Source organism: Lemur catta, chromosome 1, assembly GCF_020740605.2.
Source record: "Lemur catta isolate mLemCat1 chromosome 1, mLemCat1.pri, whole genome shotgun sequence".
Lineage (NCBI taxonomy): Eukaryota > Metazoa > Chordata > Mammalia > Primates > Lemuridae > Lemur > Lemur catta.
In genome coordinates this window covers 222,593,047-222,609,122 of record NC_059128.1, presented here as the reverse complement: position 1 = coordinate 222,609,122, position 16,076 = coordinate 222,593,047, and the positions used below count along the sequence as shown (strand labels likewise).

The 16,076-nt window shown below is 36.5% G+C and overlaps 1 protein-coding gene and 1 pseudogene across 3 annotated transcripts in view; one reads left to right on the top strand and one right to left on the bottom strand.

Annotated features, from left to right (window-relative positions):
• SEC22A (SEC22 homolog A, vesicle trafficking protein) overlaps nt 1–16,076 on the top strand; it is a 55,971-nt gene that overhangs the window by 29,687 nt on the left and 10,208 nt on the right. For both annotated transcript variants that reach the window (XM_045540129.1, XM_045540130.1), the window contains exon 5: nt 1,610–1,725. In XM_045540129.1, coding sequence (XP_045396085.1) covers nt 1,610–1,725 — 116 coding nt within the window. The remainder of the gene's footprint in view (nt 1–1,609; nt 1,726–16,076) is intronic.
• On the bottom strand, nt 10,976–11,845 carry LOC123630474 (annotated as a pseudogene). Its single transcript, XR_006732689.1, has one exon. The product of XR_006732689.1 is annotated as a 60S ribosomal protein L6-like (transcript).

Genomic DNA, 16,076 nt, shown 5'->3' with positions numbered 1-16,076 from the left:
ACATGGTATACTATCTTTATAAAGAGAGTGCTCTAAGGCCAAGAGGCAAATGTTAGAAACTTAATAGATATTTAATTTATATATGTTTACTATTCATTTCTTAAATAGCTATTCATCAACACATTAAAATGGTAATATTTTTCCATTGAAGAATGGCTACACCTTACTTGGCTATAAGAAGCTAAGGTTTTTTAGTTATAAAGCAGAATATTATTTAGGGTTTTTTTGTAAGGTAAGCTTGTTTTGTATACTTTAGAAATGTGATTTATATAATCTGATCAGTTGCCAGGTGGTTTTATTCTTGAGGCCCATATTAAGGATTTCTTTTTTTAGAAGCCGGTTCTCCCTTCCTACTGAGGAGAGGGGAGGGAGGCAACAAAACATGACTAATCAATAGACCAATTGGATAGATTTTAAAATTGTGAAATTTTTTTCTCTACTGATATAAAACTTGGTAGCAATACTTAATAAAGACATTTAATTTTCTATTTTCGTACTAAAATCTTAAGGAAATTGGTTAGGAGATCAGGCGGACTGAGGCACCAAAGAAATTTAAGAAAATATTATCCCATATTAGCATTTTTTGCTGAACTTGGGAAACAAATACTTTTTGTGATATTTGGGTTTTGCTTTTTAATAAACTGTTCAGAGAAGGTTTTCTGCTATAATGGCTGAATATAAGTTGCAACGATTTAAGCCCTTTCTTATATTAATGTTCCACCTCATTAACTTCATTGTTGGGGCTTTTACACTTCAGTGCTTTAAATAAAATAATCTAAATGTGACTCTGTTGTCCTCTTTCCCTCTTGTCTCCCTTTTCAGGTCTAGATGATTATGTATTTAGTTTTGTGTTTTCATTTAGACTCCATTGTTAATTCTATTAAGCGCAAGATGATGAAGCTTTTGTATAACTGAATGTCTTATGCTGCTGAAGCCCTGAAAGATCTGGGAATGTATTTGTAAAGATAAAATAATCACGTCTTCAGCTGATGCTTTATAACTTTTACCATCAAGTATTTTCCAGAGGACCAGGAACTGCATAGCTATAAGACTCCATTCTGTTGTGGAGTTCAGATTGTTGATTATATATGAGCTTTCACATATATCCAGTAGTATTTATAGCCCTGGAACCCAAATAAGGGAGAGTTTTGCTTAAAAGCAAGCTGTATTTGTCCTTAAAAATGTTTTCTAAGCATTTTCAGAAAAAGTAGGAATTATACAATGAATTTCCAAGCAAAGTCACCTTTGCAAATATTTGCACCTACTTGCAAATAGTAGACATATTTAGGCAGTAAGGTTTTTTCTAAATGATTTACTGCCAGTTGTGAGCACTCCTTAGCACTGTCTATCCCAAATGCAAGTTATATGTATTTGTTAAAAATGTAGAGAAGGAGAAGTTAATTTAGTTTGAGTTCAGGAGAATGAAGCTTTTATGTTATCAAATATTTTACATTTTAAAATATATTTAATTATGAAGATATATTGTTTAATTTTATGAAGATTAATCTATGTTTAATCCCTTTAAATTGAGAAGTGAATTTTTGTTTTATATAAGTTCAGCTATGTGAGATGTTGGTGCCCATTTCTAACTATTTCTTTTATTTTCCAGCTCACCAGCGACTGGAACCAGCAACTCTGTCAGGGATTGTGGCATTTATCCTTAGTCTTTTATGTGGAGCTCTGAATTTAATTCGAGGCTTTCATGCCATAGAAAGTCTCTTGCAGGTACTGTGCTATTTTTGTAACTTCAGGTGACTGTGCCTGTTCGTTCTACTTGTTACATAATTGATTTGGATTGGATTGGATTTTAGTACTACTTATAATGCATGCTCAAAATAGGTGTTTCTTACACCTACCCTAGTCTCCATTCTTCTAAAACCACTGATTTCTGGTTAGCTTCTTTGAATCCATAAGTCCATGTTTATTTATCATCCACTCTTCAGGAAGCAGTGTTTATAGGCATTCTGGGGACACCAAGATATGGGCTCACAACTTAACATTGAACTGGGAAGGCAAAGAAGTCCATGAATAATTGCCAATTACACAGAATTGGGAAGAGGAGACATCAGTGTGAGTCAGGATTAGAGAAGAAGGTTTTGTGGAGGAGGGTTGAGCTGGCCTAGAAAGGATCTGAGCAGATGGAAACAATGGAAGAGTGAAGAGGGCACACATGGGCAGTGTTTTGTCCCACTTCTGCCTATTCCTACTCAGTTATCTGTTCCTTTTCTTTCTTTCTTTCCTTTTTTTTTTTTTGGTGGCCTTTTAAAACTTGAGCTACCTGGGAAATTGCTAATTTCTGCAGATATTGCCAACTATTTCATTTTCCAGTGTAATTTCTTCTAGAATCTATAGCTATCATAATATGCCAATTTTGGCTTGGCATGGTGGCTCACACCTGTAATCCCAGAACTTTGGGAGTCTGAGGTAGGAGAATAGCTTGAGGCTAGGAGTGCAAGGCTGCAGTGAGACGCAACCATGCCACTGCACTCCAACCTGGGCAACAGAGTGAGACCCTGTCTTAAAAAAATACAGATATAGATATATTACTACAAACAGACACTAATTTTTTCTTTTATGCCTTTTGTAAACTTTTCAAAATTTCCTTTCTTAAAGTTTTGCACATTTGAGACTGCACAGCATTCCTTTCCCTTGTTTCTACTTACTTTCTCTGGAGAATTCTTGACACTTTTACATTGTGAATTAGTCCTAGTTATTTTGTCAGCATTAAGCTCAGAATATCATTTGTAAAAACCCAGTCAGTGCACTTTATATTCTGTTTTAAAATTGCTGTTAGTTTGGGGAACACTCAGAGGGTCTCTTTCTGCATACCCTCTGCATGTATTGAGCCACATAATGCCAACAGCGTGCAACATCAGAAGTTCCAGCAGCAGAGCTGTCCCTAGAGGAGATGGATGGGGCTTCTCATGACTTCCCAATTCCTCTTCCAAACACTGTCTGCCCACAGGTACAGCCCCTCTCCCCTTTCAGACACAGGACAGCGGCTATCATCCCTCTGCCTTCCTATCCTCCATCTCCCAGCAAGGTCAGATTTATTCCAGCAGAAAGAGTTCAATTTTAAGCAATTTAGACAACCTGACAGAGAAGAAACAAAGACAATTTGGAGACTCCTGACTGCAAACAGCTGATAAACAAGATATTCTTTCTCTCTCTCTCTTTTTTTTGGTACTTGATGTAGTAGAAAGAACAGCAGTATTTGTGTATGAATAGTTGATTTTTGTTGGTGGACCAGGCCTAGGTAGAGAAAATCTTTAACACCATAGAGCTTTGCCATCCCTGACTTAATGAGACGGTCTGTAAGTTGTGGAACCTGGGGATTAGACCACCTTTAAGTTAAAATTCAGACAAGCTATTGTATCTCACAAAACTTGTTAAAGGGAACAATAATTTCTATCAGGCACTCAGATATCCTATCCCTCTTCTTCTTAGGCTGATTCTTTTCTTCTCTTTCCTCTGATTCAAAACAAAAACTAAGGAAAGTAGTATAAACTACAGCGTTGCATGCTTTTGAGATGCTACAACTGGCTAAAACCTACTTTGTTTCCTAATTGTTCCATGTTCTCTCTCTGATTAGTACTGTCTTTGTCTCACTGAAGTTGATATAATTTTAGGTTTAAGGAGAATAATCTGATTAACTGATTACCACTTACCTGTAACTGACTGATAGCTCTGAGATTTTTCAGCCTCTTTACATTTTAAAAAGACACCTTTACAGACCATTATCTCTCATGAACGTAGATCAACATAGATGAACATTAACAAATCATATCAAGCAATGTATAAAAAGAATTAAACACCACAGCCAAGTGGAATTTATCATAGGTATGCAATGTTAGTTCGTTAGCATCAATTAATGGGGCCGGGCATGGTGGCTCACGCCTGTAATCCTAGCACTCTGGGAGGCTGAAGCAAGAGAATCACTTGAGGTCAGAAGTTCGAGACCAGCCTGAGCAAGAGCAAGACCCCGTCTCTACAAAAAATAGAAAATTAGCCAGGTGCGGTGGCACCTCTAGTCCCAGCTACTTGGGAGGATGAGGCAGGAAAATTGCTTGAGCCCAGGAGTGTGAGGTTGCAGTGAGCTGTGATCACATCACTGCACTCTGTCCAGAGCAAAACCCTGTCTCAAAAAAAAAAAGCAATTAATCTATCACATCAGCTAAAGAAGAAAAATCACATGAGCGTATCAGTAGATGCAGAAAAAGTATTTGACAAAATTCAACCCCCATTTATGATTTAAAAAAAACAACTTGCAGCAAACTAGGAATAGAGGGGAACTTCCTGAGTTTGATAAAGAGGAAAAACCCTACAGCTGACATCATCCTTAATGATGAGAAACTAGGTGCATTCCCCCTAAGATCAGGAACAAGGCAAGGATGTCCCCTCTTACTCCTCTTCAACATCTTCCTGAAAGTTCTAGCTAATTCAGTAAGACAAGAAAAGGAAATAAAAGGTATATGGATTGAGAAGGAAGAGATAAAACTGTCTTTGTTCACAGATGACATGATTGTCTATGTGGAATATCCCAAGATTTGACAAAACTGGAATTAATAAGTAATTTTGGCAAAGTTGCAGAATATATGAGGTTAATACACAAAAGTCAATTGCTTTCCTATATGCCTATAAGGAATAATTAAAATTTGAAATTAAAAACACAATACCATTTATATTGGCACCAAAAAATAGTTTAGAATAAGTCTAGCAAAATATATATAAATATTACAAAATATCTCATAAAAGCTGTATGAGGGAAATTATAAAACTCTGATAAAAGAAAGAAGATCTGAATAAATGGAGAAATATTCCATGTTCATAGGTAGAAGACTTAATATTGTTTAGGTGTCAGTTCTATCCACCTTGGTCTATAGATTCAACACAATCCCAACTAGAATTCCAGCAAGTTATTATGTGGAAATGGACAAAATTATTCTAAAGTTTACATGGAAAAGAAAAACACCCAGTATATAGGGAAAAACAGACTTCTGTATTCTCTCTGACAACTCTCAATACTTGCAGAACTTCATTTCTGACATCAGATGTGTGAGGAGTTTTCCCACACCGACCAATTCCCCAACACCAGCTGAGTTTCCTACAAGTCAATTCTAACACTATCTACCTGGAGTTAGCACAGACCTCACAGGTTAAGGGTTCAGTCGCACAAGACTAAGGAGCATCCTGATTGTCACCGGTGCTTCTGACCAACTGGCTGTAATTTGGAGGTTCCCACAACTCCCTCCTTCGGTTCAGTCATTTACTAGAATGGTCCCCAGTACTCAGGGAAACATATTCACTGCTTTATGATGAAGTATTAATATACAAAGCATAAAGGTGAATAGCCATGAAGCGGTACATAGAGGGAGGTCTGGAAGGGTCCCAAGCACAGAAGCTTCTGTTTTCATGCAGCTGGGGTTTGCCACCCTCTTGGCATATGGATATGTTCACTAACCCAGAAATTCTGAACCCTGTCTTTTAAGGCTTTTTATGGAGGCTTCAACATGTAGGAATGATCAATTATTAACTCAATCTCCAGCTCCTTTCCCCTCCCAGAGGATGGAAGTGGGGCTGAAAGTTCCAAGTCTCAGTGGCTAGTCTTTCTGATAACCAGTCCCTATCCAAGATTGCACCAAGAGTTGCCTCATTAGAAGAAAAGGTGCTCCTGTCACCCAGGCAATTCCAAGGGATTTAAGAGTTCTTTGTCAGATGCTCCTATCACTCAGGAAATTACAAAGGTCTCAGAAAGCTCTATATCAGGACAGGACTGGGATCAGAGACTAAATATTCGGACAAAAGAATCTTCTAACACCTTTATTTATAAAAGTTTTAGGAGCTCTTTGTCAGGAACCAGGGGCAGAATTTATATACAGTCATATGTCACATAGTGATAGGGATACATTCTGAGAAACATGTCATTAGGCGATTTTGTTATTGTTTGAACTTCATAGAGTGTTACACAAAACTGGATGGTGTAGCCTACTACAGACTTAGGTTATATGGTATAGCCTATTGCTCAGAGGCTTCAAACCTGTACAGCATATTACTGTACTGAATCCTGTAGGCAGTTGTAACACGATGGTAAGTATTTGTGTATCTCAATGTGTCTAAACACAGAAAAGGTATGGTAAAAATATGGTATTATAATCTTATGGGACCACTGTGGTCTGTGCAGTCCATTGCTGATTGAGATATCGTTTTGTGGCATGTAGCTATATTTTTCTTATTATTTCACACCCAGAATAGCCAACACAATGCTGAAAAAGAAGAACAAAGTTAGAGGACTCACATTATCTGACTTCAAGACTTACTACAAAGCTACAATAGTTAAGACAGTATGATATTGGTAAAAGACTAGACCAATAGATCAGTGGAATAAAATTGCCCAGAATTATACCAACGTACATATAGTCAACTGATTTTTGACTAATGAGCAAAAGCAATTCTGTGGAGAAAGGCTAGTCATTTCAACAAATGATACTGGAACACCCAGACATCCACATGCAAAAAAATGCATCTAGACACAAATCTTATACCGCCTTTCACAAAGTTAACTCAGAATGGATCACAGACCTAAATGTGAAGTATAAAACTATATAACTTCTAAAAGATAGCTAGGAGAAAACCTAGGTGACCTTGGGTTTGACAGTGAATTTTTAGATAACAACACCAAAAGCATGATCTATGAAAGAAAAAATTGATTAGTTGGACTTCATTAAATGTAAAAATTTCTGCTCTGTGAAAGACACTGTTAGGAGAATGAAAAGAGAAGGCACAGACTAGGAGAAAATATTTGCAAAACACATCTGATAAAGGGGCTTGTATCCAAAATATCAAAACACTTTTAAAAAACTCAAAAATAAGAAAGCAAACAGTCCAGTTAAAAAATGAGTAAAAGATCTGAACAGATACCTCACCAAAGATATACAGATGACAAATAAGCATATGAAAAGATGCTCAATGTCACATGTTATTAGGGAATTGCAAATTAAAACAATGAGATATCACTAAACACCTATTAGAATGGCAAAATCTGAAAAACCAATAAAACCAAATACTGATGAGGATATGGAACAACAGGAATTCTCATTCTTTACTGGTAGGAATGCAAATGGTACACCTACTTTGGAAGACAGGCTGTTTCTCACAAAGCTAAACATAACCTTACCTTACGATCCCACAATAGTGCTAAAATTTTATCCACATAAAAACTTGCATGCAAATACTAATATCAGCTGTATTCATAATTTCAAAAAACTAGAAGCAAGTAAGTGTCCTTCAAAAAATTAATGGATAAATAAACTCTGGTATTCCATACAATGGCCAGTTATTCAATAATAAAAAGAAATGAGCTATCAAGCCACAAAAAGAAATGGATAAACCTTAAGTGCGTATTGCTTAGTGTAAGAAGCCAATATGAATGACTGCATACTATATGATTCCAACTCTATGGCATTCTGGAAAAGGGGAGACTGTAGAGATAGTAAGAAGATCAGTGGTTGCCAGGGGATTGAGGGGGAGTGGGAGAGGGAGTGAATATCTCGAGCATGGGATTTTTAGGGCAGTGAAACTTCTATATGTTACTGTAATGGTGGATACATGTCATTATACGTTTGTCAAAACCCATAGAATGTGCAACACAAAGAATGAAACTTCTAATGTAAATTATAGACTTTAGTTAATAATATATCAATATATTGGCTTATCAATTGTAACAAATGTACCACACTAATACAAGATGTTAATGGTAGGGGAAACTCTGAGTGGAGAGAGAGGGGATATATGGAAACTCTCTGCTCAATTTCCTGTAAACCTAAAATTGTTCTAAAAAACAAAAGTCTTTTAAAGCCAGCACTAAAACAAAGACATTATTCTTAATAACAAGTTAAAGGAAAACAGGAAAGGGGGGAATGCTCAGTCTGGGCTTTGATGTTCTTTAGTTAGGTGTTGTTCGTCTTAGCAGCAGGTAAAGTATAACCTATTGCGCCTAACCACTCTTAGGAAGCAGTGGATTGGGCCTTCTCTTCCCACAGAGGGGCTGGGCCTCCCCTTTACACAGGCCAGGTGAGGACATTAGAGCCCCAGCCAGAATGGAGCCCCAGGTTCAGGAGTCCAATTGATGTTTCAAGGTTTCATGTACAACTTTGTGCCCTCTCAGTACAATGGCTTTTTTTTTTTTTTTTGAGACAGAGTCTTACTCTGTTGCCTGGGCTAGAGTGAGTGCCATGGCGTCAGCCTAGCTCACAGCAACCTCAAACTCTGGGGCTCAAGCAATCCTACTGCCTCAGCCTCCAGAGTAGCTGGGACTACAGGCATGCACCACCATGCCCGGCTAATTTTTCTGTATATATGTTTTTAGCTGTCCATATAATTTATTTCTATTTTTAGTAGAGACAGGATCTCGCTTTTGCTCAGGCTGGTCTCGAACTCCTGACCTCAAACAATCTGCCCGCCTTGGCCTCCCAGAGTGCTAGGATTACAGGCGTGAGCTACCGCTCCCGGCCAGTACAATGGCTTTTTTGAGAAAGCCAGTGAGAGACAGCCAGACCAGGTCCTCTGGTCTTGCACACACTAGTCCCTGCCAGCTCAGCCCCAACTCAGCCCACCTAGGATAGCCTGGTGAAATAACAATATATTTTAGTTTGCATAAAGAAACTAATAAACATGGGGGGAACTGTACAAACGGGAAATGGAGTAGGAATGAGACTCTTTACATATTTATATATGTCTTTTTATATGTTTTTACTTTTTGAATCATGAATATATTTAAATTTTAAATAATAAATATTTATTAGCACCTGTTATGTAAGCAGAAAAAAAGACAACTGTCATTAACTCAACTTAATTGGTAGAGTTTTAAATAACAAAAATTTCAGGTGAAGTTAAAATAAATATTTTTGTGAGGGTTAAAGGGTGGCTGAGCATTTTTCCTGGATTTTGGTAGCTTCTTCCTGACCCTATCTTAGATTCCACAGTTTCCCCAGAAGCTTCAAGGGATTTGTTTGGTTTTTTGTTTGTTTTAAACAGTTCATCATAACTAAGGTGGTAGGGTACAGAAGAGGCATAAGATAAATTCTGAATAAGGAAAAGGTTAGAATGGTCTTTTTTATTAGTAGGTCATTTATAATTTGGAAACTTTGTGTGTATACTTGTTATCTTTGAAGATGTTATCTTTCTGATGGTTGATACAGAATCCTTTTTTTTTCACTGTTGTCCTAGATTAAATTTACTCTGTTATTTCTTTCTTACCTGATCCAGGGAACTGTAAATTGGTTCATATGAGATTCTTAGCTCTCTGGAAAATAATGGCGTATACATCTGCATGTGTGTTGTTCCCTTAGCTTTGTTTTAAAGCCTTTGTTCTGCCATAACCCACCTGATGTATTCCATATACATTCATCAGTAGTTGAGGTTTCTAAAACAGTGATTCTCAGAGGATTGAGGAAACAACAGAGTGGAAATTGAGGATAATGTAGTCCACAAGTAGTTTGTCAACCATAGGTAGTTTTAAAAGATTTTCTAGCAAATTCTGATCTTCTCACCTAAATGAGAATCACTGCCTTTGGAAATTCATTGGATCAAAAGTGGAGGCTTCCATTGTTCCCATTATTGGGATTTTTTTTTAATCTGCATAGAGAAAAATATGGTGAGTGACCGGTGCATAGAAATATTTTTCCTTGTCCTCCTGTGAGGATAAATGAGGGAGTGCTACGTAGTGTTGGAAGTACCTGTCCTCTAAAGATTATAGGCAAACAAAAGTATTAATAAAAAATGAAATCTCAGAGTGCAAGTAGGCACAGTGATAAACTTAAGAGTTTTAAACAGGGTAGGTTCAGGGGCACAAACTGGACAATTTTAACTAGTACGTCCTTAGCCCGATTTAACATGAAAGAAAATACATACAAAACGGGTGACCTGAGGTCTCTCACTTTTGATTTTCCCTCATTAGAGTCTGTTTTATCACTGTTCATGACTTGTATTGGATAAAAGATTCTTCTTATTTTCACTAAAGCCATTAGACTTAAGACATACTCTTAGCCTTCTTTCTGGTTTATCAATATTGTATTTTGTGTTAGGGATAATCTCTAACATTGCTCTAGATATAAATTTTTGGTCTGTAAAAGTAGATTTTTCTGAGGTAGTCTGCTCTGTAGACTTGAGTGCAAATCCCAGGACACAGGACTTAAACCTTTATTTATTTTGAAGTTACCAGCAGTGGAGTTATTCAGATCATGTTGGTGGTTGAGGAGGGGGAAAGGCATATCCAGATTAAGTGGCCTCACCATTTCTCTAATACTTGATTTAAGAGCACAGGATTTATTTGGGGATCATAATTTTAGATCTAGCTGAAAATATGTAGTATATTTCCTGAGTATGAGTAATATGTAGACATTAATTTAAAGTTTGCTGTTTTAAGGCCATGAATTCTAAATACTCTTGTTGAATGCTAAAAATGATTGCTACATTTATCTTTAGTGTGTAACTTTGTGCTTGAGGCACATTTAAATTTGAGGACCTACATGAATCAACATTCTTGTATATTGTTAATGTTTGAAGATTCAGCACAAGTTTATTTCTTCTAGATTCATAACTGCCTCATAGGGTGATATCAAGGGATTTATTCAAATAAGTAGCACTGAAATTTTTCTTTGCTATCTAAGTTTAGACTGGTGAAGTTTAGGATGGGTATAGTATTAGTTAAGTTGGTAAATTTGATTTGGTGTTCACAATAATGTGTAAATTAGATTATTTTCACTCCCTAACTTTGTTCTGAGTTTAGAGATGTTAATAAGTTTATTGTAAATTGATACCTCATGAATGCATAAGCTTTATCACATTGGCTTGTATTGCATGTTTCAAGAATCAGCCTGGAAATAAGGATATTAATTATGCTGATGCCAACCTAGAAGTAATTTGCATGTGGTGCATTAGAAAAAAATTGAGTCTTTTTTATTTTTTTAAAAATGTATCAGTTGTTTAATTAGGTTCTTTTTAAGAAATTTAGAACACCAATTTGTGAGGATGAACTCCATTCGTCGGGGCAAACACAGACCACAGGTAGCCCTGGTGCTGAGGAATAGCTTTGATTTTTGGTAAAATTTGCAAGTCCACAGCTTTCTGATCAAAAGTGCACTGCTCTGTAATCTCGTATTTCTCTTTTTCTGTGTCTAAGAGCTCACCCTCCTGGTGTCTGGGCTTCTGCAGTTCCTTCTTGAAGTAAGCATCGGTAAGATGTTTTGGGATTTTTACATTGCTGATATCAATTTTTGTGGAGGTGGTGATGACAAATTTCTGGTGTGTTCTTCACAGAGGAACTTGATTGAGGACCAGAGGTCCAATCGCAAATAACAAGCCACTGCCCAGCTGCTTCAGGAAAACCATCTTGCCTTTGTGGCGCCCAGTGAGGATGGTCAGAAGGGTCCAGGAAGGATGCTAGCTCGAAGTTCTCTCACATGCTGACTGAAGGGCTTTTTGCTGTGGCTCAGCAGCTTTTGAGGCACATCTTCAGTAGGATAATATCTAGGCATTTTGCAAAGTTTAATCACCCAAGTACCACCATTCTTGTCACCACCAGCTGGTTTTGTAACAGTGGCAAGAAGCTTCTCCTTCTTTTTCTTTTCAATCTTAGATTTAGTGACTGAGTACTTCCTCCTGTGCATGGCCTTGCTGGAATACATAGCAGATCAGGAATATCTGCCAATTTCTCTGACGAAGACAGGATTTCAGTTGCAGTGGGCTTCTCTTTCTTGGGCTTTTTATCCTTGCCACTGGCATCAGCCTTATTGGCTTCAGGTTCCTTCTCTTTTGTATCCAGCTTCTCAACTTTTTCACCTGCCATCTTGCAAGATGGGAAAGAGCAAAATTGAGCAGTAGAAATGCCGGCCTGAAAGTCAGGATACCTGGGCCCCGTCTACCAGTAACTAACTTTGTGACCTTAGACAGATTTCTTTACCTTGTTAGATCTCATCTTCTGATTCTGCAGGATGAAGGTTTTAGACTTCATAAGCCCAAGGACTACTTCAGCACTAACATCCTAAGATTTTCTGATTCTAAAATTGTTTGTAATAGCTAGTACAAAGCAGAAGTAATCAGCTTGCTTTTATTTCTTGTCTTCTTTATTTCCCATAGTATTGTTAATACCATTTAAAGAAATTATATGCCTGTTAAAGCTAAACAGAAAATTTAAAATTTATTTAATGGCCTAATATCAACAATATGGTGCTTTCTTTCAAAAGAAACAAAAGTATTTTCCTGATTATATACTAATTCATTATTAGTGAATTGGGGAAAATGTATAAAGAAGAAAATAAAAATCATCTGCAAATTTTCTCTGACATATGTATTTATATATACACACATACATGTAATATGTCATCTCTATTATTAATATATTATTTTGTGTTCCTTTTTTACTTAAGTGAATATTTCCTAATTATTATAAACATTTTAATAGTATCTTCCTAATATATTGTATGGCTATTATATGAGGCTTTTGTTTACCTTCACCCTCACCTTTAAAAAAAATTTCTTTCCCTGTATTTGTTAGTTTTCAAGGCAATACATTGGTACTTCATCATCCCCCAAAGGTGGTGAATAGTGACATTTTAAAATTTTTTTATTTGAACTCCTTACCTCTCCCCTCTCCTTCCCGTCCTTCACCACTTCCCATCCTTCACCACTCCCCCTCGCCCCAGCCTCTGTCTTCCTCCCTGCCTCTGTTCCCAGCCCCTGTCCATTCTCACTTCTGTCCCCCGCTCCTAACCTCTGCCTACTTTCCCCCAACTCTAGCTATTCCTTCACCTAGATTTCATCTGCTTCCTCCCTGCTGGGTCTTTTCCCTCAGCCCTGCTGTATCACCTAAGAGCACGTTCAGGAATAACATTGATCAGGTGTTGGGCAGATGTGGGTGGGGGAGGGGGTGGGTGTATACATGCATAATGAGTGCGATGCGCACCATCTAGGGGATGGACATGTTTGAAGCTCTGACTCGGGGTGGGGGGGCAAGGGCGATATACGTAACCTAAACTTTTGTACCCCCACAATATTCTGAAATAAGAATAAAATAAAATAAAACAACAACCAAAAAACCCCCCAAAGCCACTTGACCTGTGTTTTCTTCTAATTTTTTTAAAGAGTAGACTACATTTGTTGTCCCTGCTACTTTGCCTTCTATTTCCTTAGTCTCCTGTGATCTCTTTTTGTCCCCATGATTCTTTTAGACACCTGCCATTAAGCTCACCAGTATCCTTCTGATTACAAAATAGTTCAGCCACTCTTAGTGCCCTTATCTTATGTGCATTCTCTGCCTCATCTCATATATCATTCAGTTCTTCCTTTTAAAAATAATGCCTTGTTTAATTTCAAAAAATTTTTATTTTAGGACACTTAGATGCAAATCAAATAAATTGCTATTAATAATTAAATATATTTACATTCTTCTTGACAATCTCTCATCCCTTCATTTCCATGAAACTGTTTTTTGTGGTTTTTTAAAAGGTTTTTTTTCTCTTTTTCTTCTATTCCTCAGTTAATTCAATAAACTTTCTTCTTCCCCCTGTCCTTTGTATAGTGCCATTCTCCAGTATTCTGTCCTTGGTTCTATATTCTTCTAATTCTACAACTTCTTGGATACTTTCAAAGTGGCTTTTTGAAAAAAGTTTATATACACATACATACACAGTAAAATATGCACATAGTAAATTTCAAAGCCTACAAAAATTGACATTAATTTTCGCAAAAAAATTCTTTTCCCGAGTCAATCACTGGTGTATCCTTCTAGAGAGATTATGTGTGTACGCTAGTATATATGTATTTATATATTTACTTTTTATTCTTTTAAAGTTATTTTTATATAAATAGTATACTCCATACTGATTTGCATCTTTTAAATCTAGTAATATGTAGGAGAACAGGTCACATCAGTACATAGAGATGTATTCCATTCTTTTTAGTGGCTGCATGGCATTTTTTTGGTTTGTATTTTCCTCCCCCTGCATAAAATCTTATTTTGAAAGAATTCAAACTTACAGAAAAGTTTAAAGAACAGTACAATTAACATCCACTTGTATGACTACCTTTCTTCTTTCCTTTCTCCCTTTTTCTGAATCTTGGGAAAGTAAAAAGCTTATTCCAAAATTATTCAATATATATATATCTTAAGGACTAACACATTCGCTTACATAATCGCAATACCTTTATCACACCAAAGAAATTTAAAAATTCATACAGTATTAGCTAATATAAACCTGTATTCATATTTCCACAGTTGCTCCCCAAAAGTCCTTTATAGTGTTTTGTTTCTCTCTCCAATCTGGGAGCCAATCAAGAATTAAGACTTGCACTTGGTTGTCATAGGCCTTTCATTTAACTACTGGTTAGATAGATGGCTACCAAGCTAGATCTCTAGATCAACCTCTTCCCTGAAGCAGATGTAAATAACTACTAAGTATAATTATTTCAGTGTCTCACTGGCAATTGTAAAATAGCCTGTCTACAATGAACTCAATATTTTCTGCTCTCAAATTACTTTTCCTCTTATATTCTCAACTTAGTGCATCATGTCATTCAAATGTTGCCTAAACAAGAAACAAACCTTGGAGTCATCTTAGTTCCTCCCTCTTTGAGACTGCAGGTCTACTTCATTTGCCCACAGTCCTTTTCCTACCTTGTCTACTTTGTCTGCCTGTTCAGTCTTCAAGACCCAAGTTAGGCTTTACTTCCTCTGGGAAATCTTTCCTGACCATTTTTTTCTCCAGGCAGAATTAGATGTGTCTCCAGTAGGCTCCCTTAGTACCCTACACACACACCTATACCGTCAGTTATTACTTTGGGTGGGAATTATTGATTTATGTATCTGCCTTCTTAATTAGAGTGAGCCCCTTAAGTTGGTATGGGCTTGTTTTCTGTCCTTGGTCTAGTAACATAGTACCTGGTTTGTAAATGCTTAATGAATATTTATGGAATGGAAGAATATGTTTATGGATAATCTTTATCAAGTAGAAATTCAACTTTATCAAAGCTCAACTCTATTCAGCATGCATCTGTTGAATTGCTACTGTGTGCACAGTTTCATGCAAGTAGTAAGACTATTTTCTGCCTCTCAATTAGGAACTAATTGAGAGGATAAGGCCAGTATACTAGAGGTTTAAATAATACTGAAAGGTAATCTAATTACCTGAAGAATGATACAGATAGTAACCCCAGGGAAAGAGGAGTTAGTGAATGTTTTTGAGTACTTGCTGTGTACCAGTTACTTTTCTTTGTATTTGCAAATGTTATTTCATTTAATCTCTACAACTTCTATTTTTCAAAAGGTGAAATTAAAGATCATAAGTAAAGATTTGAACCCAGGTCTGACTGACTCCAGAAACATGCAAAGAGTTCCAAAGGCAATTATGAAGGTTATCAAGTGATACTGTAAGTTTAGAGAAGAAAATAATACAGTATCCAATTGTAGGACAAAAATTATTATATATCCCCACAATGAAATCATTATAAATTCTGTGGTTGAGGAATATTTACTCTCTTGGTAAAGTGTTTATGGTGTAACATGAAATATTAATACTAAAAAGTAGTATATAAAAGCATTCCATTTTTTAAAAATGTGCATACATATACAGAAGAGACATGAAGAAAATACATGAAAGGGTTAACAGTAATTCTCCCAGATCTGTGGTATTTATGGACTGTATGAATTTCTTCTTTGTATATTCTGTATTTTCCAGATCCTCAACAATGAACGTGAGTTTTTATAATTAGGAAAAAAGGTCACTTAAAAAATAATAGACTAAAGACAAAATAATCAAGCAGAACTTATTTAAAGCCTTACAGTTATTAAAATGGAAAGGTTTCATGTTGACCTTCCCTGCCTCTGGGGTACAACTGACATAAGCATCCCAGACAGATTAATGGTTCCTATTTTAAGATCTCACTAGGATAAGCCAGTCTCCCTCTGCCTTACAGTCATTTCTGTTGCCCAGTAATCAGTGCAAAAAGAATTTTCTCTTTATACTATTTTATGAAGGCACAGTCAAGAGAGCTACTCCTGTATCTTGTGGAAATTTTCATTG